Source organism: Herpailurus yagouaroundi, unplaced genomic scaffold (assembly GCF_014898765.1).
Source record: "Herpailurus yagouaroundi ecotype Mexico unplaced genomic scaffold, PumYag 202, whole genome shotgun sequence".
NCBI classification, from domain to species: Eukaryota; Metazoa; Chordata; class Mammalia; order Carnivora; family Felidae; genus Herpailurus; species Herpailurus yagouaroundi.
Window position 1 is genome coordinate 13,073,716 of NW_024412433.1, and position 27,822 is coordinate 13,101,537.

Below are 27,822 nucleotides of genomic sequence, written 5' to 3' on the forward strand. Positions count from 1 at the left end.
TGTAGTACCCCTTGAACCACGTCCTGCAGAGTCCTCGCCACTCCTGGCAATCACATGACCTAATCCAACCCCAGGGTTTCTCTCTCTGGCCTAATCTGGTCCACGGAAAACCCACTTTATGCACACTTTTAACCCACCGTCAGTGGCTGGACAGTTATTTGCCCGGCAGCTTTCTGCTCTGCCTACACAGGCCGTTCAGCTAACCTCTCCCACTTTTATTTTACTGTGTCCGCTCAATGACTAGAGGCCAATGGCAAGATTTACAGGTAGTCCCATTAGTTTCCCTCCCTTGATTCTCCACTGGGAAGTTTTCTTTCAAGGATGCAGAGTCATCACACAAATACCCAGTGTCTATCTCCAAGTCTAATACCTAGAGTCTAACCTCTCAGCCTGCAACCATTTTCCTAGGCTAGAGATGAGAGTTCACTTAAGGACAACAAAATTCATTTTGATCACTTCCTTTGCAAGTTATGCTTCTACGGTCTAGCTTTTTGCCTTGCTATATGAGAGTAATTACCTTCTATCATTTTTAAATTACCTTTCCACAGGTGATACCCTGCTTATTTACATTCAATTCGGATAAAGACACACTCTGGCTGTTTTAAAATGGTTAACTCACCCCACGTTCCCCTTTTCTGTTTGTTTCTCAAAGCCATTTGGCCAGCATCGGGAGAAATACAAACCAAACTATTTCTCTGGTGATCACAAATTCTAGCGGGCCGAAGTCACAGTTTTCCACAGAGAAATAAAAGTGGGCTATTGGGGATCTGACTTACATTTCCCTCCGAAGGCTCTCCAAATGAGAATTCTGTTATGTGTTTACTACTAGAATTAGGGAAGAGAGTGTTAAACGTTAGAGTGTGAAAATACTGAGCAGAACCTAGCAACGAGATCTGGCCAGTGTTCCCAGAGGAAATAACCATGCACCCAATTATAACTGAGAGGGAGAGCAGATGTGGAGAACTATGTTCTGGTGCCTAAGCCGACTGTACAGAATGACAGCCTGGAGGGTCGTAGACACTAAAGCCCACAGCTGCTGAGGGCTGCTGGGGAGCCAAGCAGGAAGTTAGTCAACATCCTGCAGAAAAGCCCAAATTACAGTGGAGGCCTGAAATCTACCAGATTGGTGTTTTGTTCCTGTTGCATGATCAAAATGAGAGAGAACTCATGGTTCCTCTCAATACATAGCTCCTAGACAGTGACACCATGACAGTGAAAAGTTATGCTTTGAAACATGGGATGGCAAAGCAAAAGATAGGAGAGTGGGTTTTCACTTTTTACTTTGACTTTCTGTTTTTCTTTTTTTTTATGTTTATTTATTTTTGAGAGAGAGAGAGAGAGCCCGCGCCTGAGTGGGAGAGGGGCAGAGAGGGAGACACAGAATCCAAAGTGGGCTCCGGGCTCTGAGCCATCAGCACAGAGCCCAATGCAGGGCTTGAACTTGTGAACCATGAAATCATGAACTGAGCTGAAGTCGGAGGCTTCAGGCAAGTACCCCTGACTTTGGCACCCCTGACTTTGTTTTGCAATGAGCATGCTCTTCTAATCATCACAATAAAGCATTTCCATTTGAGGGAAAATCAGCAAAAATTCAAACAGACTGTGACATCTTTGTCAGTTAACTATTTTCTGCTATACCCAAACTCAGTGACTCAAAACAACAGTCATTTGGTTCTGTTCCTGAGTCCACGAACCAGTTGAGTGGTTCTTCTGGTCCCAGCTGGGCTCAATAATGTACCTGTGGTCAAGGAGGTATTTCTGCAATCTCATGTTGTGTTTTCTCACATGTTTGGGGGTTGGCTACATGAAGGCCAGAGACTCTTGGCTCTCCTCCACGTATCCCCTTCTCCAAAAGGCTAGCTCCAGTTCGTTTACAGGGTGGTGGTAGGGTTAGAAAAGAGCAAGTGGAAGTATTCTTGAAGCTGAAGCTCAGAAATGAACCCACAGTCCCTTCCATTTCATTCAACTGGTCAACGGAAGACACGAGGCCAACCCAGATTCAAGGGGGTAAGAAATAGACCTTGCTTCCTGATAAGAAACTACAAAAGTGCATTGCGAGAGCATGGATTCAAGGGAAGGAGAGTATTGGGACCAAACTGCATCCCAAATGTGCCAGATCATGTGAAGAAATGGAAGAAGGAGAAAAGGATATGGTTTGGGAATTATGTCACCATATTAAAATGCTTAATACCAGTTGGGTTCTGAAAGTAAATCTTTTTCATCCACACTTCAGTGAGTGAGCTGTAGGCACACTCTATCCCTTCTTACTTCCTAACTCGTATTTGTAATGCCAGTATCAAATTTAATATCACTTTCTCTAGGAAGCCTGTCTGAATTACCAGAGAATAAATCATGTCACTGTCTTTAGCACTCCCCCCTCTTAACATTTATAAGAAACTCTTATTTTAGGGGCGCCTGGGTGGCTCAGTTGGTTAAGCATCTCACATCAGCTTAGGTCATTATCTCACAGTTCGTGGGTTCAAGCCCCGCGTTGGGTTTTGTGCTGACAGCTCAGAGTGTGAAGCTTACTTCGGATTCTGTGTCTCCCTCTCTCTGCCCCTCCCCCACTTGTCTGCACACGCTCTGTCTCATTCATTCTCTCAAAAAAAAAATAAACTTAAAAAAAAAGAGAGAATGTTTTATCTTATTTCTGTCTCCCCTGTTAGACTATACTCTTTGGGAATGTGGATCTGGTCTATCATATTTGCCTTGCACACTTTGCACCTCTGCACCTCGCCCCTGCAATGGTATAGGGTAGATGCTGAAGAAATATTTGTTAGAAAATAAATATAAAGGGAATGAATGAATGAATGAATGAATGAAAGTCAGGTGTTTACTTTTTTTTATTATTTTTTTAAAAATTTTTTTTCCACGTTTTTATTTATTTTTGGGACAGAGAGAGACAGAGCATGAACGGGGGAGGGGCAGAGAGAGAGGGAGACACAGAATCGGAAACAGGCTCCAGGCTCCGAGCCATCAGCCCAGAGCCCGACGCGGGGCTCGAACTCACGAACCGTGAGATCGTGACCTGGTTGAAGTCGGACGCTTAACCGACTGCGCCACCCAGGCGCCCCTCAATATTTTCTTGTGATTCGCACATCCTCGACAGCATGATTTCCAATCCCGTTCATTGCTACTAAGCAGAACAAAAACACTGCGAGAGATTAAGATTTTTATGATGATTCCGTATAATGCAGCAACCAAGTCTTAAAGCCTGCACCTGATCCTTTCCCCAGATTTTATAAATGTAGCCTCAGGGGAACCCGAAAATGGCTATGACACTGACCTAAAATCTTTGTTGGAAAATCCACAAACAAAAGCACGGACTGTCAGCGGTCCTGTAGCCAGTTACATCACGTGTACCTAGAGAAAACCCTGTATCACACTTGCAATGAGCTCTGCTTTCCCAAGGAAACATTCAGTCTCGGTCCTAGAAAAAAACCTGAAAGTTTTCAGATTTTTTAAGTAAAATTGAAGGGTAGCAGCATAAACTGTGGGCCTACCAGCTATTATAAGCCAGCCGTATACCAGGCGTTTCTATGCGTTTCGAAAATTAATCCTTACAATGACCTACCCAGTGAGATTTCCTTTATCTTTTCTATGAAGATAGAAAAACTGGGGCACAGCAGTGTAATGAAATTTCCTCAAGTCATTCCCACCAAAATATTAACTTATTAACATTGTCGCAAAGCATGGTTCATCCGGACTAAAAAAGAGAGAAGAAAACCATATAGGTTTGGTATGTTTCGCCAGGAATTACCGCCATAAATACTATTCCACAGTTGCCAGTCCTGCTGCCCAATTTGACACTGGTCAGCTTCTCTCAGTTTGTGTACTTAGGACTCTTCTTGGATATAAAGGGCTGGATCATGAATGTTTTTGAGCTGGAGCTGCCAGGAGGTTTATTAGCAAAGTTCGCCAGTGATTCCAGCATCATCAGTAAAAAGGTTTTGGAATTTTCAAGAGGAAAGCATCTTTCTTAATCAACTGGTAAAGGGGCTCCCGGGTGGCTCATTTAGTCAAGTGTCAGACTCTTGGTTTCAACTCATGTCACGATCTCATGGTTCTTGAGTTCTAGCCTCATGAACAGTGTGGAGCCCGCTTGGGATTCTCTCTCTCCCTCTCTGCCCCGCCCCCGCTCGTGTGTGCGCTTGTGCGTGTGCATGCTCGCTGTCTCTCTCTCTCAAAATAGATAAATAAGCTTAAAAAATTCAACTGGTAAAAATTCGGTATTCAAAGACTACACTCTGGAATTCAATCACCATTCCCTTTGCTGAACCCTGGTTTTCTGTTGCTTGTATTAAATGGCTCCCATTCAGCTAGATCTCCTTGGTGGATATCCAATCTTAGGCCTTTGGTTAACACCCTAACATCTTTGTAATCTTCCTATTCTTCAAAGACATGATTAGAATATGAATTAGAGTGGCTAATGTCTTAGAAACCATAGTCTGGGGAATGGGTATGCACAGTGGTCAGGTTGGAACTGGAGCTCTCACTGTCCCCAACAAAACAACCCAAGATCCCTTTGGCTGCATTTCTCTTGCTTCCGTCTCTGTTTAAATTTGTCTCAGTTCAAGGCCCAGCTCAAATGCCACCACTTATAGAAACTTTCTTGCATTACCCCGTACCAGTGTTTCTCTGTGCTCTCTTGTAAAGCTATCTGGAAAGGTATCTGGAGTCATAGTGATAACTAGTATTTACTTAATGTCTGTAGTGCTCCAGATACCATACTAAGTGTGTTAACACATTATCTCACTTAATTCTCACCTTTAATTCTCAACAGCATCTCTGAGTTAGATACTATTATTGTCTATCCCTTATGATGAAGCTCAGTGAGATGATGGGATGTACCCCATGCTATCACTAATACAAAAAAAAAAACAGATTTAAAATTCAAATCCAGATCTACTGGATGGCCAAATCACAGTGCTCAACCACTATCTTATATTTTATGCATAAATTTTACTCTACAAGTGTGGCGTGCGAGAATTGGCACATTTCTTTGTTTTCTTTCAATGAAACCAAAACTATGTGTGTTCTTGCTTCCCCGAACTTGTGTGCACAGGACTTTTCTTGGATGTGAAGAACTGACTCATGAATGGCGGTGGAAAATGTTTCCCTGCAGTGGGTCATGAAAAGGCCCAGAACTGTTCTCTAGAGCAGAATCTACAAGATGGCTTTTTAAGTCTTCAGGCCATACTGGTCATCATGAGGGAGTCTCTTTTTCCCTTGAAGGACGGAGTTCCATATTTGGGGATTTCGAACCATAAAGTATGAAGTCTGGCCTCACTGGAAACCTCATGTGAACTCTGCCCACCTGTGGGGAACAAGCTTAGGGATTCCCTGAGCCTACACCGATGGGTTAACAAAGCATAAATAATTAGAAAGCCATAGGATGTACACATCCAAGTTTGGGTAAACAAGATTAGGTAAATAAAATAGGTAAACGGAGCAAAGTTCCCCAGTATAGGACAAAGGTCCAGTATAGGACAAGCAGGACAAAGGTCCCCAGTACAGGACAAAGGTACAGGAATAGGGAATCTCAAGATGAAAATATTCAAGATGAGGTAAACAAGATTAGGTATTCAGGGCAGAAATGCCTCCCCCCAACTTAGTACAATAGCAGAAAGCAGCTTTCGTGGGAAGGAAGGACCAAATTAGGTAAACAGGTAAATAGGGCTATGGACCTCAGTGGACAAAGTTGCCCAGAGTTGAGCTCATTAGCCAAAGAAAGGTGCCTTGTTGACCCTGAGGTAGCATGCTCTGTCTTTCTTGTCCCCTAGGCCAGTTTAGGTAAACAGATGTGGTGCCCCATGTCTGCTGAAAACAACCTTCGCCCAGCACCAGAATCTTGTTTTGTATTGACGCAAACCCCTAACACCACATATCTCCAAAACCCCCTTTTCCCCACGCCCGTGAGTTAATGTTCATGGTTTCATTGTTTCCTTGTGCACGTCCATCATGCTTATAAGTCTTCTGATCCTAATAAAAACAGAGCAAAGGCCCTTACTCGGGGCTCTTGTCTCCTCCCGGACATTAGCTTCTCTCGAATTTTTAATCCTGCATCCTGCTTTCTTGCTGAACAAGAGAGAACTCCAGATCCGGACTCTATGACACCCACCTGTCCACCTGTCCCAGTCAGAGGCCAGGCCAGTGTTCCAGGATGTTGTGAAGGGATAAGCTGCTAGTCCTTACTATTCACAGAATGCCATACCTCAGTTCCTCTTCTTCTAAAGTTATGAAATCCCCCCTCCCTTCTTGCTCATCAAAAGCCATGTGCCATTCTCTGATCCCTACTCAGACCCTCAGCACATCCTTCTCAGGGAGGTACAGCTTCTGAAAAATGAAAGCCAAGAGGGCAGGATGTCTACCGGCACCTGCTGCCTCTACTATGACCCAACCTCTCTGCTTCAGGGTCAATTCTATGCCTCATGGAATGGTCACTGCTTGATTTACAAGCCAGAAAATGCAAACTGGCAGCTTTAGGTCTTACCCAGCCAGAGGAAGTGAATTATTCGATTCAATTTCTCCTGAAATTTGAGCCGTATTTAAAACTTGGGAGAGTCCACATAATAGCAATTACATCTTGAAATTTGGGGTAAACGGTTCTCATGGTGAGCATCAGCTGGCATCGAATAGCTTCTGTCCCCTCGAGAGGCCCCTGTGCTTTCCAGGTCACCTGCATGTCCATCATTCAGTCCTGATGCTCATCAGTACGCAGATTTTCTTTGCAATGGGGAAATATTTTTTTTTCATGTCTAAGATTCTAGCCAATGTGGAAATATATAACCTATAAGAAAAACACTTCAAGTTTCAGGAAGGATGGGGAAAATGCTTTGTGGGAGTCAGGAACATCCCCATGTATGGAATGTATAAGCAAAGCACGTCTGTTTTGAAGGAGGCACGTCTTCTCATTTACTTGCTAATGTTACAGCTGGTCCTCTTGGCACTTCAGTTTGCATCCCGCGGTGGATCTCCTCAAAATGGCAGAAACATACATCGTCGAACACATAGAAGCTGAGGTCTTCTTTCAACGTTTATTTATTTTTGAGGGAGAGAGACGGAATGCACGAGTGGGGGAGGAACAGAGAGAGCAGGAGACCCAGAGTCTGAAGCAGGCTCCAGGCTCTGAGCCATCAGCACAGAGCCTGACACGGGGCTCGAACCCACAAGCCATGAGATCACGGCCTGAGCCAAAGTTGGATGCTTAACGGGCCGAGCCACCTAGGTGACCCTAGAAACTGAGGCCTTTTCAAGATTGTTCCATACAGAGTTGAGCCAAGGCTTTCTGTATTTACTTCCAAAAATGCTTCTTCGTCAGTCTGGCTTGGCAGGGATAAGCCATGACAGGTGTGCCTGCACCTTCACTCAGCCTCTTTGCCCCATGTGGAAACTTCTCTCTACATTTCTACTCAATTAATAATAATTATCATTATTTAAAAAAGACTTGATTACAAATAATACCTGACATAATCTTGGTTTAAGACTCCACGTCTCCGTTAAGCCCTCCATCGTTTTTCAAGCCTGCCCTAGTTTTCTCTTCTTTGGATGATATTAATGTACAGTAAACAGTAGGTGACCATAAAAATACACTTAGTTATACTAATTAATTTATGTTCCATCATTTTGTGTCGTAAGGAAGCATAGCAAGGTCTTTGAGTGGCAGAGACCATGTTTCGTATAACCTGTGTGTGTGTGTGAATGTGTGTGTGCATGTGTGAATGTGTGTGTGCGTGTGTGTGCATGCGTGTTAGTGCACATGCACCGGCACAGACATGATTATCTGTCCCACAGAAACCATTACAGAGCTGGATACAAGCTGTTTAGAGACTATTTGTTGATTGATTCAGTGATTGAAATTTGAATTTTTGTGATTATATTCACTTGTATAACTTCTACTTTTTCCCATTATTTTCATGAGCATTTGGGTCCCCATCCTCCACTGCCTTCAGGAATCACCCTCTGGGGAATCTCTGATTTACTAAACAGCAGTGACTTTAATAGAGTAACACAGCAACCAGTGGCAATGTTAATTAGAATTGAGATCTCCTGACACGTTCCTTTGCTTTATGTCGGTAATTCTTCCATTCCTCAAAAGAGTTGTTAAAAGCAACCATTCCAAGTGGCTAAACTACTTTCGGTAAAGTGATAGACTGCGACGGGTAGCAGTCCATCCGTGCGCGCGTGCGTGTGTGTGTGTGTGTGCTTGTGTGAAAGAGAGAGAGAGAGAGAACCAGAGGCAGACAGTTGGCAGAGGTGGATATTGATAGGTGGAACAGGTGAAGTATTCTTTCCTCTCTAGCATTAGGTGTGGACCTGAGTATCTCTGTTGTTTAGGGAGAAAGATTATTGGTCGCAGTTCCGGTGTTTCTGGTAGAGGGATTCGTTTTTCAGTGGCCCAGTGGCGAGGAGAAAATAATGAAGAGGTAGTGTGACGAAAAGAGAAGGGTAAATACCAACTTCTGTTCCAAACAAAATGTTCCCTTCACTGGTTATTTGTCTATGATGGACAAAGGCCATCTCACTGTTCAAGTAATCGTAATGCTTTTTTGAGTGTTCATGGTGATAGTTTCTCTGGTACATGAGAAACCCTAACTTGCACTGACGTTGTTGTCTATGGGACTCTACATTTGCTCCTGCATTTCACATTTATTTATTCATTAAGTTTTTATTTATTTATTTATTTATTTATTTATTTATTTATCTGTAGAGAGAGAGTGGGAAACACAGAATGGGGGGGGGGGAGAGAGAGAGAGAGAGAGAGAGAGAGAGAGAGAGAAGTGGGGGAAGGGCAGAGAGAGAAACCCAAGAAGGCTCTGTGCAGTCAGCAAGAGCCCAACTTGGGACTTGATCTCATGGACCATGATATCATGACCGAGCTGAAACCAAGAGTTGGATAATTAACCCACTGAGCCCCCCCGCCAGGCGCCCCTCACATTTCTTTTAACATAGGCGCAAATGCGTCTTTATCAAAATGTTCCAAAAATATTTTCTTTTTCCACCTTTATCTACTTCTTTCGTCACGTAAGATGGAGAGGGTGCGGGACTGAAGATATTTATGTCATTTCTTCCGATCAGCAGAAGGTTTGCTGCCCTACAAACAGAGCTGAAAGACCCAGGAAGGCAGATTTGAGATGTCAACAAGCAGAAGAGATGCTTCAGGAATTTGCAGTTGAAGAAAGTGAAAGTGTGTTATAAATCCTGTTTACAATCTAAATTTCTCGGAGGAGTCACGTCAAAGTGTCAAAAACATATCACGGTTGTACTCATTTTTATGCACCCTTCCGAAGGTTCAGTTAAAGTTTAATTGTGGACCATCTAATTGTTTCACCTCCATTTAGAGCACGAATTCTTCTTCTTCTGCCCACACTTAAAAATGTTTGGTTGCCACGGGTCCACACTCCTTTTCCTTGCCGTCTCCATGGTCTTTTCCTATAGTTTACAATCATCTGGTCTTAGGGTTCTGAACACTCCAAACGTCTCTAACTTCAGTCTGTCATACTGCTGAGTCTCTTTAGCTCCAGACCTGTAATTCCAAGTGTCTACTAGCTTCTTAACTAGATGTCCCGGATCGCTCTCAACTTAGCATAGTCAGAAAAAAAGTCCTGACTTCCCCACCTAAACTATGGTGCGCAACTCAAATGGACAATTTCTATTTTAATAAACGGCCACGCAGTCACCACTTCCGGAAGCCTTGGAGTCATCATGAACCTTTCACGATGAAAATAGAATTGCCTTATACCTATCTTAAAAATATTTAAGTGACTGCAAAATAGCTACGCATAACGTTCAAACCCTAACCATGATGTGGCAGATACTGTCCATTGCTTACGTAACGCTGTTCTCCCCTTATCCCTGAGAACAGACTGTTGCTTTCATTTCTGAGAGATTTAAGAGAAAGAAGGGCCCTCTGTAAACTCATGGAGATCCCATTCCCCTTCGCTGAGTGATGATGGGTCCAGAGGACATGTTTCCCAGGTTAGGCCGACCAGATGAAAGGGACCGTTTGCTGGGGCACGATGCCCAGAAATGTCAGCTCATGATCATGAAAAAATCGTCAAGGGTAGCAGAAGGGCAGAGTTAAAAAAAAAAACAAACAAACAGAAAGTCCCTGTGTCCTCAATGATAACAGTGAACAGTTGGAAAATACCTGGAGCTGGCAGTGCAATGGGAGTTAGCAGAAGCCATTATTACTTAAGCCACGTAATTGGCATGTTGTTGCTGAAAGCATTTCTAGGTAATATACAAGGCCCTTCAGGATTCTTGCTCTCTGGAACCAACCAATTCTGTAGTTTCTTCTGTCAGTCTTCCCCCGTGTTTCACTCCAAACACACTCTGTTCCATCCTACAGCATTTTAGGTGTTCATCCAGACGGCCGACTTCTTCTCCAGCATTCTCCTGGTGAGCAGCTCTTGATGATTCAAGCTCTACTAGGTCAAATGTTACATCTTCAAGCTGTTATTTTACCCACTAAAATCCCCTGATTGTTCTTGCCCAAATCATGCACTCCCAGGAGAAATGAATTGATTTCTCTTTTGTTTCATGCATTATTTGTATCTAACACATTATATTGTAATGGTTGTATTTGTCTGTCTTGCACTTGACTTTGAGCACCTAAATGCAAGGATGCCTTATTCATCATCGTGCTCTCAGACACTAGGACAGTGGCTGTTATGTAATAAACATTCAGGTAATGTTTTTGCTTTTAGACCTCTAGTCCCAGTAAGAGTATATATCATTCATGTTTTTTTTAAACAGAACTGGTGTAAATTTAAATTTTTTTAATGTTTTATTTTTGAGACAGAGAGAGAGAGAGCATGAGCAGGGGAGGGGCAGAGAGAGAGGGAGACACAGAATCCGAAGCAGGCTCCAGGCTCAGAGCTGTCAGCACAGAGCCCAACGCGGGGCTCGAACTCACAGACTGTGAGATCGTGACCTGAACCGAAGTCGGACGCTTAACCGACTGAGCCACCCAGGCACCCCTAGAACTGGTACAAATTTAAATAATTAAAAAATACTAGTAATAAGCCTAAAACTAATCATAAGTCCCAACTGGATAGTGATGTCAACCTTCCTTGGGAGAGGTGTTGTTTTTTCTACAAAATATAATTTGTTCCCTACATTTCTTTTCTTTTTGACAAAATACATGCATCTTCTCAAACACCTATAGCTATTTATACTCTACTCACAAAAATACATTTTTACTTTCTGCTAAATTCACTTGTTTCTTCCCTGAGATTTTTGTGGCTCCATCACCAACACTGTGAGTTACATTTTAAGTCTGGGGAAGCTACTGCTCTGTCTCTGTCTGGGTCCTGTTCTAGAAACATCCCTTCCCAAATACAGAGATCATTCATACTGTTCCAATTTTAACTTGTGCATGACTACTAGAGAGACCACAGGCTGAACACATGTAAATTGGTTTCCAGGATGAGTATCAGAGTTGAAAAGAACATTAAAGGATTGGTCTTTTCTTCAGACCTCTAACATTCTTAACGGGTAGAAACCTGAAAACTACGGGAGGTCACTTGATTATTTGTGACTCCTACACCGACAGCTCTAGGTGAGTCCCTCATGAAGACTAATCACTTTAAAGCAAACATATGCTGCTTCTAAAAACTTGATGTTTAATAATATTTATCTATCAACAATTCAAAATTACACTGCAGATCTGAATTGCAGTTTGGGAAATTTAAAGGTGAATTCCATTAAAGTGTTCTAACTCGGTTGACTTAGATCTGGAAACTTAGTGGCATGCCCAAGGTCCGGCTACAGAGTTCAGCTCATCACTGCACATACTTCATGATCTAGTCTCCACTGCCTTCAGATAGTTTTTGTTACCTATGAATCGTCACTTTCACTTTCTGTTCAATTCTTCCCAGTTGCCTAAGATCTATTTTGAAACAAAGGAGACATAAACTCTAAATCACTTAAACTTTATAAATTAAAACTGCTTTAGGGGCACCTGGTGGCTCAGTCGGTTGAGCATCTGACTCTTGATTTCAGCTCAGGTCATGATCTCAAGATCGCGAGATCGAGCCCCGCATCAGGCTCTGCAATGAGCATAGACCCTGCTTGAGATTCTCTCTCTCCCTCTCCCTCTGCCCCTCCTCCGCTTGCTTGCTCTTTCTCTAAAAAACAAAACAAAACAAAACAAAACTGCTTTAGATGAGGCCTCTACATGCCTTTAAACAAACGTAATACAAGATGTTTCAAGCTGTCAGAGCTGACTCGTTATACAGCTCCAAGAAGCACTATTCACTTCTCTATGTCCCTGTGACTAATGCCCCCCCCCACAACCGAGACAATATATTGTCTCAACCCTTTGTGTGAAGGGCTACTTATGCTGTCTCTATGGGTCGAGACAGTGATATCTGTGGTTATGGTTCTCTAAGTGACAGTTGTGTAAAAGTAGTTTCTGGAGAAACAAGGAATCACCGGGTGAGAGATCATGATCTTACCTGAGCTATGGTTTCCTGCTAACAAGGTGGGGCTTACGGAGCATCTTCCCAGTCTGCTGGTGACTACAGGCGGTCCTGGTGTTCCATCCCATTCCTGAGCTTTGATAGGCTCTCTGGAAGATGCCCCGTGATGCCCTCTCTCTTTGCTCTCCAACTTTGGTAATGGCTCCGTGCTGTGACTTCGGACTTTCAGTTCCTCTGTCGATTCTGTGTGTTAACCAGAATTACATTCTGTTAAGCATAAGTCAAATTCTTCCCATATTCTTTTAAAACATTAAAGAATGATTTTCTCATATGCTTTCAATCTATTTTTGTGAACTTGGAAATGTGTTGGAGATTACACCATTTAAATATAACAGGGATGGAGATCACCGTGTGCAGGTTAATATCACTGGGAAATAGTTTTCTCATTGGAAGAGAAAACCTCAATGAATCATGCGTCTCTCAGTAACTCTTGCATTCACTGTCAAGGAAACTTCTTTTTTTTTAATTTTTTTAATGCTTATTTATTTTTGAGAGAGAGAGAGAGCACGAGCAGAGGAGAGAGAGAGAGAGAGGAAGACACAGAATCCGAAGCAGGCTCCAGGCTCTGAGCTGTCAGCACAGAGCCGGACATGGGGCTTGAACTCACAGACTGTGAGATCATGACCTGAGCCGAAGTTGGAGGCTTAACTGACTGAGCCACCCCGAGACCCCAGAAACTTCTTTTTTTTAATGTTTATTTACTTTTGAGAGAGGGAAGGTGCAGAGAGAGACAGAGAGAGAGAGACAGAGAGAGAGAGAGAGAGAGAGAGAATGAGATCTCAAGCAGTTTCAGCGCTGACAGTGCAGAGCTTGATACAGGCTTGATCCCATGAACCGTGAGATCATGACCTGAGCTGAAACCAAGAGTCGGATGCTTAACCGACTGAGCCTCATAGGTTCCCCTCAACTTCAAGGAAACTTCTTAAAGAGCATATTACACTCACTGTCTTTACTGTCATATCTTCCATTCATTCTGCTACCCCCTGTGAATTCCTGAATTCAGCCCACCGCTCTAGTAAAACTGCTTGTGCTAAGAGCTCCTATTCTAGTTGGCAAATTTAGAAAACACTTCTAAGACATTTGACAGCTCCTTTATTACTCTCGTCTATATATTCGATTCTCTTGGCTTCCCGAATGGCCCATCTTCCTGGGTTGCGTTCTACACACAACACTATTTCCATGTCATTCATATGTTCTCTTCCTTCACCCATCCCTTATATGTTGTCCCCAAGATGCTAGGTTAGCTGCTATTCTTCTCATTCTATTAGATATACTTTTCCTGTGATTTTACCTTCCAGGATTGTTAGCGATTTTTAAATAGTTTACTACAATCCTGGATCATTGCCCTGAGCTTGCTTGCTTGCTTGCTTGCTTTATTTATTTATTTGTTTATTTATTTATTATTTGAGAGAGAGAGAAAATGCATACACAGAGAGGAGGGGCAGAGGGAAAGGGAAAGGGAAAGAGAACCCCAAGCAGGCTTCATGCCCAGGGCAGACCGTAGCACTGGGCTGGATGATCCCAGGACTGTGAGATCATGACCTGAGCCGAAATCAAGAGTCAGACATTTAACCAACTGAGTTATCCAGGTGCCCCTCTCCTGAACTTTGCACCCCTTTATCCAACCACCAGCTGGGTCTCTCTGGATGCCCCATGGGTATTACAAATTTAACATTTCAGATATTGGACTGACGCCATTTCTTACTAAGCCAGTAGTTCCTCCTGTCCTGTCCAGCCAACCACCCCAACTAGAAGCTTGTCTCTCCCTTTCTTTAACTGCTACTCCCCAAATCTATCAGTAGTATATTCTGCAGGTTTTATTTATGAAAATCTTGCTTTCTCTTCTGCCACCCTTTGTATCATATCTACCTCAATTACTTTGGTTCCAACTCTAATCATTACTGCAGCTTCTCTCTTAGTCTCCATCTATCTATCCTCTCCAAAGCATGAACTCCATATACTTCCCAAATGACCTGTTTAAAATGCAAATCTAACCAAGTGTATTTTATAGAGAATGGATATAATTGGCATTCTGGTACCCATGTACAGAAGTGTTCAAGAACACACGTAGCAAGGGGCACCTGGGTGGCTCGGTCGGTTAGGTGTCCCACTCTTGATTTCAGCTCAGGTCGTGATCTCAAGGTTGGTGGGTTTGAGCCCCGAATCCGGCTCTGTGCCGACAGCTCCCAGCCTGCCTGGGATTCTCTCTCTCTCTGCCCCTCTGCAGCTCACGCTAGCACACACGCACACACACGCTCTCTCAAAATAAATAAGCTTTAAAAAATAAACACACAGGTCGTAATATGAGTGACAACCGCTTGTTACTTTCAGAACAGTGTTGTTTCGGGGAATGGATGCCACAGCCCTTCTATAGTGCCTATAGAGAAGTGTTTAAAACCAAAAACAAACAAAACAACACAACCTGTTTACAGTGTACTCTTGACTCACATCTCTCCAGAAGCCTCCTGTGATCCACAGAAGTACATCTGATCTCTTTCCTATGACCCAAAAGACTCCCACCCCTGCCACTCCTCTTCCACACCATCACTTCCCACCTGAACGTTGTGTTCAAGAAACACCGCGAAACTGGTCGTACCTTCTTCCTCCCCCCTCCACCTGCCACCAAAACAAGGCTGTCTTGAGGGCCACCGTCCCTCGACCTCACCTGCTTCGAATACCTCTGTATCTTGTCTTTCCTTGGAGAAGGCCCCTCAGACCGGGTTATTCAACTTAAGTATCCTCCAAAACTTCCTCCACCCATATCCCCACCCCAGGCTGGGATTCGATCATCTCCACACTGATACTGTCATATATCATCTTTCGATGGATCTGTTCTTCTCAAAAGGCCCTGAGTCCTTGGAAGCAGGAACTGAGTTTTGTTTTTTGCTTTTTTTTTTTTCCATGTGGTGTCCTTAGCACCTAGCATGCTGCTCAATAAGTATTTAATTTATTTATTTGTTTAATAGGTTTCTCAACTCCTCGGGCATCTTTCTGATGTGTGTGAAATTCAGTGCTCCTAATGGAATAAGAGGATCAGGCAAGTGTTATAAATACACCAAAGTGGCACAGAGCTAATAGTGTTCTGCAAAAATCTGATTCTCTAACAATCACAGTTGTAGAATTCACCATTTTTTTTTACTTTTTTAAATATGTCTTTATTTTTGAGAGACAGAGAGAGAGCGAGTGGGAGAGGGGCAGAGAGAGAGGGAGACACGGAACCGGAAGCAAGTTCCAGACTCCGAGCCGTCAGCACAGAGCCCGATGTGGAGCTGGAACTCAGGAACCGTGTGAGTTCATGACCTGAGCCAAAGTCTGATGCTTAACCGACTGAGCCATCCAGGTGTCCCTAAAAGTCACCACGTTGGAAGTATCACTCACATGAGGAATCTTTGGGAAAGACTGCAGTAAAAAAAAAAAAAAAAAATCACAGAAATGGTTCAGGGAATCTGTATTTTGGTTTCTTTATGTTTAGGCTCAAATACTCATCAACTTTCAGCAATGTGGGACAAATGTCCCACTTTGATTCCATATTACCAGAATCTGTGGGGCAGAGGTAGAAGAGGTTTATAATAGAGTAAGAGGTCCTAGGTGAGGTCATCTGAGTGGCCCAGTTTTGCAGCCCTGGTCATGATCATGGGCTAGTAATCCATGCCACTGAGCACTCGGGTTCTCCTCTTGGAGGCTCATTTTTCTTTTTTTTTTTTTTCTTAACTACAATGTAAAGATAATATCAGCCCTGCCTAACCTCTCCAATGTAATTTGAAGGATCTAATGGTATTCTACATTAAAAAAAATGTTTTAATGTTTATTTATTTTTGAGAGAGAAAGACAGAGCATGAGCGGGGTGCGGGGGCAGAGAAAGAGAGAGAGACACAGAATCTGAAACAGGCTCCAGGCTCCAAGCTGGCAGCAAAGAGCCCGTGGGGCTCGAAACTCAGGAACAGCGAGATCATGACCTGAACTGAAGTCAGACGCTTAGCCGACTAAGCTACCCAGGCACCTCTATTTTAAAATATTTTTAAAACTAAGCAGTGTCATACATATAAAAGATACTATTAATTTAAATGAACTGTAGGTGCACCTGAGCGGCTCGGTCAGTTAAGCGTCTGCCTTCTGCTCAGGTCATGATCTTGCAGTTTGGGAGTTTGAGCCCCACGTCGGGCTCTGTGCTAACAGTTCAGAGCCTGGAGCCTGCTTCAGATTCTGTGTGTGTGTCTCTCTCTGAACCTCCCCTGCTTGCACTCTGTTTCTCTTTCTCATTCTCAAAAATAAATAGACATTCAAACACATTTTAAAAAATTAACCGTAGCCATTTGTCCGTTATGAATTTACATAACCTTTCTACATTTGGACTAGATAATCACTGAGAGATTGAAAACACAAGTGGACAATTGCCAGACCACATACTGAAATAGAATTCCAACCCATCATCTACAGTAATGAGCCCAGAAAGCCAATGTACCCTCCCTAAGCCAGACTTACAGGAAGTCAGACTACTATCTCTAACAACCAATCCAGGCAACCGAACAACAGTCTGTTTGGCCCCAAACAACCAGGGTTGATTGTTAATTAACTTGATTAATAACTGATAGCTTCCTGGATTTTTGCCCCTGCTTCTAACGTAAGACCAGCAGAGAAAATCAAATATGCATCTCTATCCAATCACATAGGACGCCCTCCTTCTGGCTGGTCTGCGGGCAGCTACCCCATGCCAACAGCCTCCACTTGGGGCAAATCTGAAGTCTTGCCTGTTTGCCGTTAAGTTTCTCCCACCAACTTTTCTCGTTCTTCGCCTTGCCTTCGAATCTCAGCGATTAGAAGTGATGGTGGGTAACTGCTTGCTGTAGCAAGCTCTGAATAGGCTTTGCCTGCTCTCATTTGTTTGGTCTTCATTTGTATGCACATCGCTATAGTTCCTTCCCGCTCCAACAAGCTAGGCCGTTGTGTAAACATATGTCATGAGTATTACTCTATGAGATAAAACTTCAACCAGGAGGGTCATCTTATCATAAAAACCTCAGAAAGATTCCTGGCCTTTAAGTGGGGCTCATATAAGCCTAAGTCTCAGTTACACTAAAATCAAATATAGGAAGTAAAAGTATTGAAAAAGTAATACATTCCAGCATCATAGTTCCGGCAAGACAATTCAACACTTGCTTTTTGGTGCCCTGCGTCCCGTGGAATAAAACCAGTATCAGAAAAGAACATCATAGACTATTCCCAAGCTGTTTATTCACAGTTTCAAGGAAAATGGAACTCTGGCTTCCAAATGTCACAGCCTCAAAGCCTAATGACCCATCTGTTTCTCTTTACCTCCTCTTCCAGATTTCAAACAAAACACCGAGATGCTTGCTTTTATTATCAACTTCTGTGTTTTTTTTTCCAATAGTAACATTAAGAATTTACTATTTCTCTCTCTCTCTCTCTCCCTCTGTCTTTCTCTCTCTTGCTCTTTCTCTCTCTCTTTCTCACACATACACACATGCACACGTACAAGCACACACACACACACACACACACACACACACACAGCATCTACTAACACTGGAACTGAAACTAACCAAACTAAAAAAATGCTTACACAGAACATTGGATCCAGCATGTATCCTTCCTGCAGGTTTGGATAACATTCTAAATATGAAAGGCTGAGGATGTGTGTCAAAGCACCTCCACCTACATCAGTTTCTTTGTTCTCATTCAAATTAGTCACATACACATCCTGGGGAAGTGTCATTTGGGTCTCAAACCTCAACTCAATAAAAGCCCAATACAGCTTTGGAAACAAAAAGGAGTCTTTTTTTCCCCTTTCGTTCTTCCTTCTTTGTTTTCAAGTCCCAGAGGTTAGTCTTCAGTGAATTTTGGCAGATGTATTTAGAGAAACTTGAACAAAAGAATTGAAGAAATCATGCTACTCAGACTTGCACCCATGTACCTTCACATCTGCCTCCTAAACAGAAGGCGAAGCTGAAAAACCTGGAAGAAAATCATCAATGTACTTTTGAGCATTTTATTTGGGAATAAATCTAGTTTCTTGCATGTAGTCATAAAAAACTTCCTATAAAATGCATTTTTCTAATTAAAATATGTATGAAAATCTTCCAAATAGCTGTTGCAAATAAAGAAATAGAAGGCAGACAATTACACTAAGAAATATACACAACAAGACACACTGAAACCTCAAAGAAATCTTTTCAGAGGAATAAAGAGGTATTTATCACTATCCATATATTTCAATGTTTTCTTAAAGCCTGAAAAACAAAATTGATTTTAGTACCATAAACATTCCTGAACAAAATCAATCTTTGGTGCTGTGATAAATTTCTAGGTGGGATCTTGCAGTACAGGGCCAACTACCTGGAAGGACTGAATGTCAACTACCGACCTAAAATCTGATTCTCACACTGAAATCTGATCTTGAGTTGAAATCTTGCTGTGAGAAATACATGTTATGTTTCACATTTGTCTTTCAGACTGTGCATTTTGCACTTTCTCGTCCTAAACTTCTTATGGTTTTCAAGTTAAACAAGGACAGAGAAGGATAAGAGGCTAGAAGCAACCTTTTCATGACCAGAATATTTTCTCCAGGATTCCAATCTTATCACAGTTCACGCTGCTAATTCTGAGGCTCCTTCTCAGAATTTTCCCTGACAAATGGGTCTGCACTTGTCTCTCAGTTCTACCTCACTCTTCTCCCTCTGTGTCCCTGCCCAGGGGCTCTAGGTCACCTAGAAAGACTTCAGTTTCCAGGTCTGATGGCTTTCCCCACCAAGTCTGTCCCCTTCCAGATACTGACTTTTCCCAAGATCTCTGACCCACTCTTCCTCATCAGCATTTACTCTCTCAACAGAAGTGGTACAGAGGATTCTTGTCAGTCTCCAGACCCCCCAAATCCCTCTTAAACTCTAGAAACAAAGACAACATTATTGCATTGATGAACCTTTCCACATGGCCGTCTGGGGACCACACACATGAAAACTGACAGACAGCATTATCCTTTTTCCAGACTTGCTTCTTTTCTGGTCAGGAAGATCGTGTACTTATTGATTTATATGTCTAGTTCCCTCACCAGACTATACACAGCATCTTAAGACCAAAGACTACGTTTCATGTTGGTCCTCAGTGTCTAATAGAGTCCTCAGTGAGAACAGACAGGGTGAATGAATGCACGCACACTTCTCCCAGGTCAGTTAATTAATTAGCCTTCATTCTTGGATATTACTCCACGTAGGCCATGACCCAGGGCTTCTCCCTCCCTCCTTTCCAATCTCACCCAGCACATGGGCCCTGGCATGAACTAACCACCCTCAGTGACAAACACAAGTTAGCTAAAGTTATTTTTGTTAATTCATACATGTTTCTAACTGACTTGCTTACTGGCCAGAAAATAAGTTACTTGCCTGGAAAATTAGTATTACTTGTAAATGTGACCAGCCATACCATTTTCCTGGAGGAACATTAAGATCCCATTTCTTTCTCTTTATTTTTTCTTTCTTTCTTTCTTTCTTTCTTTCTTTCTTTCTTTCTTCCTTCCTTCCTTCCTTCCTTCCTTCCTTCCTTCCTTCCTTCCTTCCTTTTTCTTTCTTTCTTTCTCTTTTTCCTTTCCTTTCTTTGTTCCTTCCTTCCTCTTTCTTTCTTTCTTTCTTTCTTTTGGTCTTTTTTTTCTCTTTCTGTGCTTTCTGTCTTTCTTATTTCAATATATAAGGATTAACTTGCATATCCCTTGTTTCTATTAACATCTAGATGATTCAAATGATTTACACAAGAGGCTTTTATTTCTGGGGTTTGTGACTGCCATTATTCCTGAAATTTCACCCTCTCACATAGGGATCCCTTGGTTACAAAATACAGACACTACATCTGGTGACAAAGAGACCAAGGCTCCAGCTGATGAGCCCTTGAGGTTCCTATGGACAAAAACAAAACAAAACAAAAACAAAAACAAAAAAAAAACAAAAACAAAAACAAAAAAACAGACCACGCTACTGGATTGTCCCTTCCTATTGGCATAATCAGCAGGATCAAAGTCCCTCCATTCTATTCCAACTGCTGAACAGTGGAAATAATGAAAGGTGATCAAGGCAGATTAATTAGGCAGAAAAGGCAGCACATTGGAAGTGCTGAAGGAGGCACTGAACTAAATTGCATTATCAGATGGGTATTAGATTCAATCATCAGACTTAAAGCTGAAAAAGACCTTGAAATCACAGTTGTAACAGCTCAGGAAAAGCAAGGTGTGCATAGTCATTACTGAGCTGGCCATCCTGCCTTTGGGAGAAGAGCTCCAGGGAGGGGGAGTTTCCACCTCACAGGACAGTTTGGCTCCCTTTGGAACATCTTTAATTGCTAGAAAGCTCTCATACTGAGCCCAAGTGGGCCTCCCTCCAAGCACCATCATTTGTTGGTTGTAGGTAGTCCTGTTTCTGAAGCAACTCAGAATGAGTTTATTTCTGTTTTAAAGCAGACACCCTTTAGAATCCAGAGTGAGGCAGTCTGTCTCACTCTGGTCACATCTTCCTCACAGTACAAGTCTAGAATGCTCACTCTTCCAGGCACCCTGGCCTGGACACTAATTGCATGTCTTGGTGTCCTTTAAAACTGCCACCTGGAGCTGGTCAGAGCCAGATAGCTTGACATGGTTTTCTTGTGAGTTTAAGGGAGCACTGGGGTCCTCTCTCTGCTCTTCTCTTATTCCATCTCCGGAGTCTCCAGGGAAAAGAGAGCACAGGCTCCCATGTTTCCACAGCAAAAGGGCACCAGGGAGCAGGGCCATTTATTTATTTATTTATTATTGCTCCTGTCTCATGTGAATTCTGTCATTAGGTGTCAGTTATGTCAATTCCAACATCTCAGGGCTGTCAGCTCCTCAAATATAAATAGAGAAAGAACAATAGCTCAGGCTTCTGCAGATTATATGGTTTCAAATAAAGTTGGAAAGAAAGTCCAGGTTGTGTGAAGAAGGCACAGAAAGTAAAACCTCCATTGTAATAAGATAGATGAAGTGCGTTACTTAACAGAATAACAAAATAGAGGAGGCACACTGACGTAGGATTGAATACGCAAATAATCCGGATCATTTGACAGGTGTAAAAACAGCTCAGAGCTTTTACACATCTTGCTCAAGGTCACACAGATGGCAATTAGCAAAGGCCTGCTAAAGAGACAGGTTTCCTGGCCACTACCCAGCATGCACCTCTCACCAGAAGACAGGGGGACTCACATGCTGATTCATATTCTACAGTTGTTGTTTATGGTTGCAAGGAATAACACTTCTCAGAGTGTGATAATAAATAGAATTTCAAAGACCATGTTTGGCCTTTTAAAACTCTCAATTAGGGGTGCCTGTGTGGCTCAGTAGGTTGAGTGTCTGACGTTGGCTCAGGTCATGATCTCCTAGTTCACGAGTTTGAGCCCCACGTCGGGCTGTGTGCTGACAGCTTGGAGCCTGGGGCCCGCTTAGGATTCTGTGTCTCCCTCTCTCTATGCCCCTCCCCCACTCGTACTCTGTGTGTGTGTGTGTGTGTGTGTGTGTGTGTGTGTGTGTGTCTTTCAAAAATAATTAAAACATTAAAAAAATTTTAACTCTCAATTAAACATCCAGATGATTTACTTATTCACTTTTTTTTTAACAAGGTGGATGAGGATTGTAGAAATACAAATTAGCTCTACTTAAAAAAAAACAAAACACCTTCACAGAAGTCATCAGGCATAGCTCAAATGTTGACACATTTTAGTAATACTTTAAGAAATTCTAGTATTGTAGGGCAATAAGAGAAAACTTACTCAGAGAATTCAAACTATATTTTTGTTTGCTCTGGGAATGTGGCAGCCACGAGGACCCGTGGACAGAGTTCAGCCAGACGACCAAGTCTGTTCTCTCCGGGCATGCAGTTAAACTATACTTCCCAGCATTCCTTGCAGTGAGGGAGCGCCACATAACTGAGGTCTGGCCATTAGAATGTGGGTGGATATGATGTAGGTCACCGCCAGGTCGGGTCATCAAACTTCCCACAAAATCCCTCCTCCTCTTGAAGATTCCCCTCCTGCTGGCTGGCAGTTTTTTGAAGTACCAGATGCTGGTGCCTGTGGGACCACCAGATGGAAACTTCCCAGTAACTGCGGGGAGACCTTCCCATCTTTCACGGAACACCCACTAACTGAGAATCACATGCCCGTGACATATGTCATGTCCTATGACGTGAACAGGAGGGAAGTTGTATCGTATAAAGCCACTGAGGTTTTACAGTTATCGGGTTAGAGCGATTGGACTACCTTCATGCAGATTTCAACTGATACTACTTTTTACTTTCCTTCCTGTGGAATATAGTTTAATATGAAACCCTTGACTTTCTAATGAGGACAATAGTTTTATTGGCACACCGACAGAAAAATGAGAGGCAAAGAGATTAAATTGCCCAATACAGTGTAAGAATCTGGCAAACACACCTTCTCTCTCAGTTCTAGTTGGAATGAAAAAGCTTTATAAAACTAACAAACACGTTTTTATCGAGTATTTAATAAATATTTTAAATGCTATGGCTTCAATAAGTGTTTGCTGAATATACAAGTGGGTGGGCCTCTAAAATGATCATCCAAGCAGCAGTATATTTCATTTATATTCATTTGAATGAAGATAACGCCACCCCAATTTCTTTTCCCAGATAGCTTTTCATCCAAAATAGTAGCAAAGAACAAAATCTCTAAGAAAGAATTTTTAAAACAAGGTCTTTCTACTATATTCACAAACAAAATAGCAGCTATTTCTTTAGCATAATAATAATTTAGCTATAAATTAGATATGTTCAGGAAACATGTACAATAAATTTAAAAAATATTTCTCAGAACCATTCTGGATGGGGTTGAAATGAGCTACAGTCCATGGTCAGGTTGGTTCAATAAAACATCTTTCCAGAGCCTTAGTTTCCTCAGATAAAATTATATAATAAAATAAATTATTTCTAAGCATCCTCCTGGGTCTAAAATCGTATATCTTTTTTTATTAAACTTTTTAAATGTTTGTTTAGTTTTGAGAGAGAGAGAGAGAGACAGAGCACAAGTGGGGGAGGGGCAGAGAGAGAGGGAGACACAGAATCCAAAGCAGGCTCCAGGCTCTGAGCTGTCCACACAGAACCCGATGCGGGGCTCAAACCCACCAACTGGGAGATCATGAGCTGAACTGAAGTCCAGCACTTAACCGAATGAGCCACCCAGGTGCCCCAAGTCATCTACTTTTATAATGCCAAAGTTCATACAAAAAGCAAAATACTTCATGAAGATTCAACAGTATTATTATTTCTATTCCAAAATATACTTGTATTTATACTTCAGAATGTTTTACATTTGTCAAGGTGACTTTTTTGTAGTTTAGTTTAATTCCCCTTCCAATCAAATCCCAGTGAAGTAGAAAAGAAATTAAGAAAGTGGGCTCTTAAAAAACATTAATGAGTTGTGTAGCATCACTGGCAAACCTAACATCCAACTTCTTTTCCTGCCACCTGATTAGGAGACTTGAAATAAACAAGGGTCCCGGTTTTAGAAAATAGAGAGAGAATACCTACAATGTTTTTTTTTCCCTGTTTGTCTCCTAGTTACTACTGGAAAGCAGAATGCCAGCTCTAAACAATGTCTTTTTTTTTTTTAATGTTTATTTATTATTGAGAGACAGAGAGAGGTAGACTGAGAATGGGAAGGGCAGACAGAGGAGGAGACACAGAATTGGAAACAGGCTCCAGGCTCTGAGCTGTCAGCACAGAGCCCGACGCGGGGCTTGAACTCACAAACTGCGAGACCATGACCTGAGCTGAAGTCAGACGTTTAACCAACTGAGCCACCCAGGAGCCCTTCTAAACGATGTTGTATAACACCAGCAGCAGCATTGTGATGACAATTTCACAAAATCAGTGGCGACCATGTATCTTATGTTGAACTACACTATTTACAAATAATATTTCTAATCTTTGCATAGCTTTTGGAGGCATGTAGAGTGATAACCTTCACTGTTAGGGAAAGCTTAGGGTCCTGCTGGTGAATGTGGGTCAGAGATGGGTAATTGGAGGAATCAGGATTTGAACTCAGGTCTCTCTGAACAAATAGCCACACCAGTGAGGCATTGTTTGGCTTTCTTTTCTTCTGTTGGGGTTCTTTTCAGGAGGATTATTTACCTTGTTTTAAAAAGTATAAAAAATTTTTAAACCCACCTTTATTTTAAAGATATCTGAAGACTATATACACAGGAAAATTAATGCAATGAGATTTAGGAGAAATTAGTTGTCAGTCTAGATAGCATAAATTATGCACAACTCAGCTCCTAAGACACTTTACTATGCAAGTTATATAGAAGTCCATAGTAGTTTTCAGATGGGATGCAGACTGGATTAAATTCCTGCAGCACACTATGTAATCCAAAGCACAGCTATTAACTGATATTTATTAGTAACAGTGAAGCAAGTCAGAAAACAAAGAACATGCATTTTCTAGGACTGCTTTTAGTAGTTTACTCTGACACACTTTGGAGGGAGGGATTGCTTTGATTAAAAAAAGCAAAATGAAGATATATATACATATATATGTGTATACAGATATATATATGTATATATATGTGTACATATATATACATATATATATCTGTATACACATATACATATATATCTTTCTTATGTTCAATCAATAGTAAAATGCATACGCCTTGCTCCATATGTATAGACATTTTGCATGTCAGGAACTATGACAGTGAGAGACTAAGACAGTGAACCAAAACACCATGACTTCTACCTGCATGGGGCTCCTTTTCTAAGAGAGAGGATAATTTTTTTTTTTACATGAGCTAATACAGTATTAGAGCTCTGATAAGAGGAGTAAAAAGAGATGGCAGAGTACAATGAAAGTATAATAGATGATTTGTCCTAGTTGAGAGGTCAAGAAATCTTGATTAAATAGTGATTCAAAGAATGGCGGGGGGAGGGTTAGATGAGTTTTGCAGCCAGGGGAAACTGATTGTTGAACACAATCAGTCTGTCCTCCTAAAAGCTGATCCCACCTAACAGCAAACTTCCAGCTTGGCAAAAAAAGCACAGGCAAATCCAACACTTGAAAAAAGAAGGATGGAGGGGAAAACTGAATGGTTCGGACTCCTTAATAAGTTCAGCCTGTCTGGAAGAAAGCCTTTATATTAGAAAAGAATGGGACCCGAATTTACATTGGAAAAGAAACAAATTAAGGAGGGTTTTGAATGACAGGGTAAAGTTTGTATTTGTGACAGCAGGGTATGGTGACGCCATCAGCATTGAAGGAAGACTCTCCCAGGGGAAGTATGCAAGAAGGACCAAGGGAAAGATGTGTGAGCAGTGATCCCAGGTCAGAGACGCATTATTAGTATCATCTAATCTCCAGGCACATGAAATCCACAGAACTTCAGATATCACCGTCTTAACATTATGATGCCATCAACTTCTTAGGCGTCCTTTTCAAGGGGGGGTGTACAAACATAGATGCAATGATGCAGAAATATATAATATTTTGTAGTATATCTTTTTGTAAACACTTTTCATTGTTTACCTTTAAAGTAGATTAAACTTGTGACTATTTACCAGATGAAGATCACTTTTTGAACTGCAAAAACCCATCATATGTTTGATGACAAGATAATCATTTTTTTACTAGCCAACCTCATTGTCTGGTCTTAATCTGATGTCAAAATTTAGAGAGCAAAATACAAGACAAGGTTATACTAAGAATTCATCAAATAACTACCCTGAACTCAGAGTCAATTCTCTGCATATTAAAAATGGAACATAATTATGGAAAGTGCCCTTATTGTTCAACAATTCTTTTTACTTTAAAATAGTGCATAAAAATGCAAATGCATCCTTATAATTTACCACATGAAATATTTATGCCCACAGCTCCTGGCACCCCCTATAATACCAATGGTGGGCTTTTAGTCCCCCCCCCCCATTTAAGACCTGACATTTGGAAGCATTCCGAAGCTCATCTCCCTCCCTCTACATCTAGTGCCTTCAAATATTTGGTAAACTACTGATAAAAATCTCTTTAGAGGGACAAATGGAATTCTAAGATACTTGGCAAACATAGTTTTAAGGTTCTAAAATCTTTGTAACCCAGATCAGGCCCACATTTTGACTTAGGATGTTTTAAGACATCTACATCTTTTGACAAATTCCAAAATTAGATGCCAACGGTTATAGAAGACCTGACACGGAGTCATTCTTAAGTAGGACACAAGGCAGCAAATTAACATAAAGCAGACAATCTAAAAAAGAATCCTGTTGAAGAAAGGAGGCCACCGGGACTCAAACATATGTGATTTTTACATTCTCCTCCTTTCTACTGCCCCAGTCACAGCAATGCTGGATACAGACTGTCATAGCACAAAGAACTCTGGATTTCATTGTTTGGGAAACTTGACCCTGGGAACGGTTCTGCCTTTATCTGGGTGACACTGGGCACGTTTTTCTGACTTTCTGTGCTTCTGTGTACTCATCTTTCAAATAAGGGATTTAGACCATAGCATCTTTAAGATGTTTTCTGGGTTTGAAACTCTATGGGAAAAAAATAAAAAAAAGAAGGGGCCCAAACTTGAAATCATACACCTGTTTCCTCAGTTTAAAATGAAATGGAATTGGGGCACCTCGGTGGCTAAGTCTGTTGAGCATCTGACTTTGGCTCAGGTCATGATCTCACAGTTCGTGGGTTTGAGCCCCCACATCAGGCTCTGTGCTGACAGCTCAGAGCCTGGAGCCTGCTTCGGATTCTGTGTCTCCCTCTCTCTCTCTCTCTCTCTCTCTCTCTCTCTGTGCCCCTCCCCAGCTCGTGCTCTGTCTCTCTCTGCCTCTGTCTCTGTCTCAAAAAAAGTAATCAACATTAAAAAAAATTAAACTTCTGAAGTGAAATGGGATTTATGTGTATCTAAATTCATTACAGAACTGGGATTTGATGAAAGAGCCACCAACTGAAGACCAATGTTCTTAAAATTACAGTTCTGGCTTGCTTTAAGGAGTTTTCAAACTAATTAATGATACCTTACCATAGGACAAAAAAGAGGTGGTTTTACATACAAGATATCCGTAGATGCTGCCAATATCATGAGCAATTCCACAGCCAAAATGCAGAAGAAACGATGCCAAGCCCAAGGAGAAGTAACAATAGTATGAAGCAAATTAAACAAAACAAAACAAAACAAAACATGGCTATAACTTGAGTTGCCCTTATATGAGATATTCACGAGGATTTGGCTTTGTGAGCAAAATCACTGCTTACTAAGACCATTGGGAGAAAATAGGCCAATTATCTATCGAATGCAAGGAATCCAAATTCACTTTTT

At 41.8% G+C, this 27,822-nt stretch overlaps 1 protein-coding gene across 8 annotated transcripts in view; it reads right to left on the minus strand.

Annotated features, from left to right (window-relative positions):
• NYAP2 (neuronal tyrosine-phosphorylated phosphoinositide-3-kinase adaptor 2) overlaps window positions 1–27,822 on the minus strand; it is a 274,769-nt gene that overhangs the window by 69,773 nt on the left and 177,174 nt on the right. For all 8 annotated transcript variants that reach the window (XM_040450859.1, XM_040450853.1, XM_040450854.1 and 5 more), the window contains one exon: window positions 12,462–12,668. In XM_040450859.1, coding sequence (XP_040306793.1) covers window positions 12,462–12,668 — 207 coding nt within the window. The remainder of the gene's footprint in view (window positions 1–12,461; window positions 12,669–27,822) is intronic.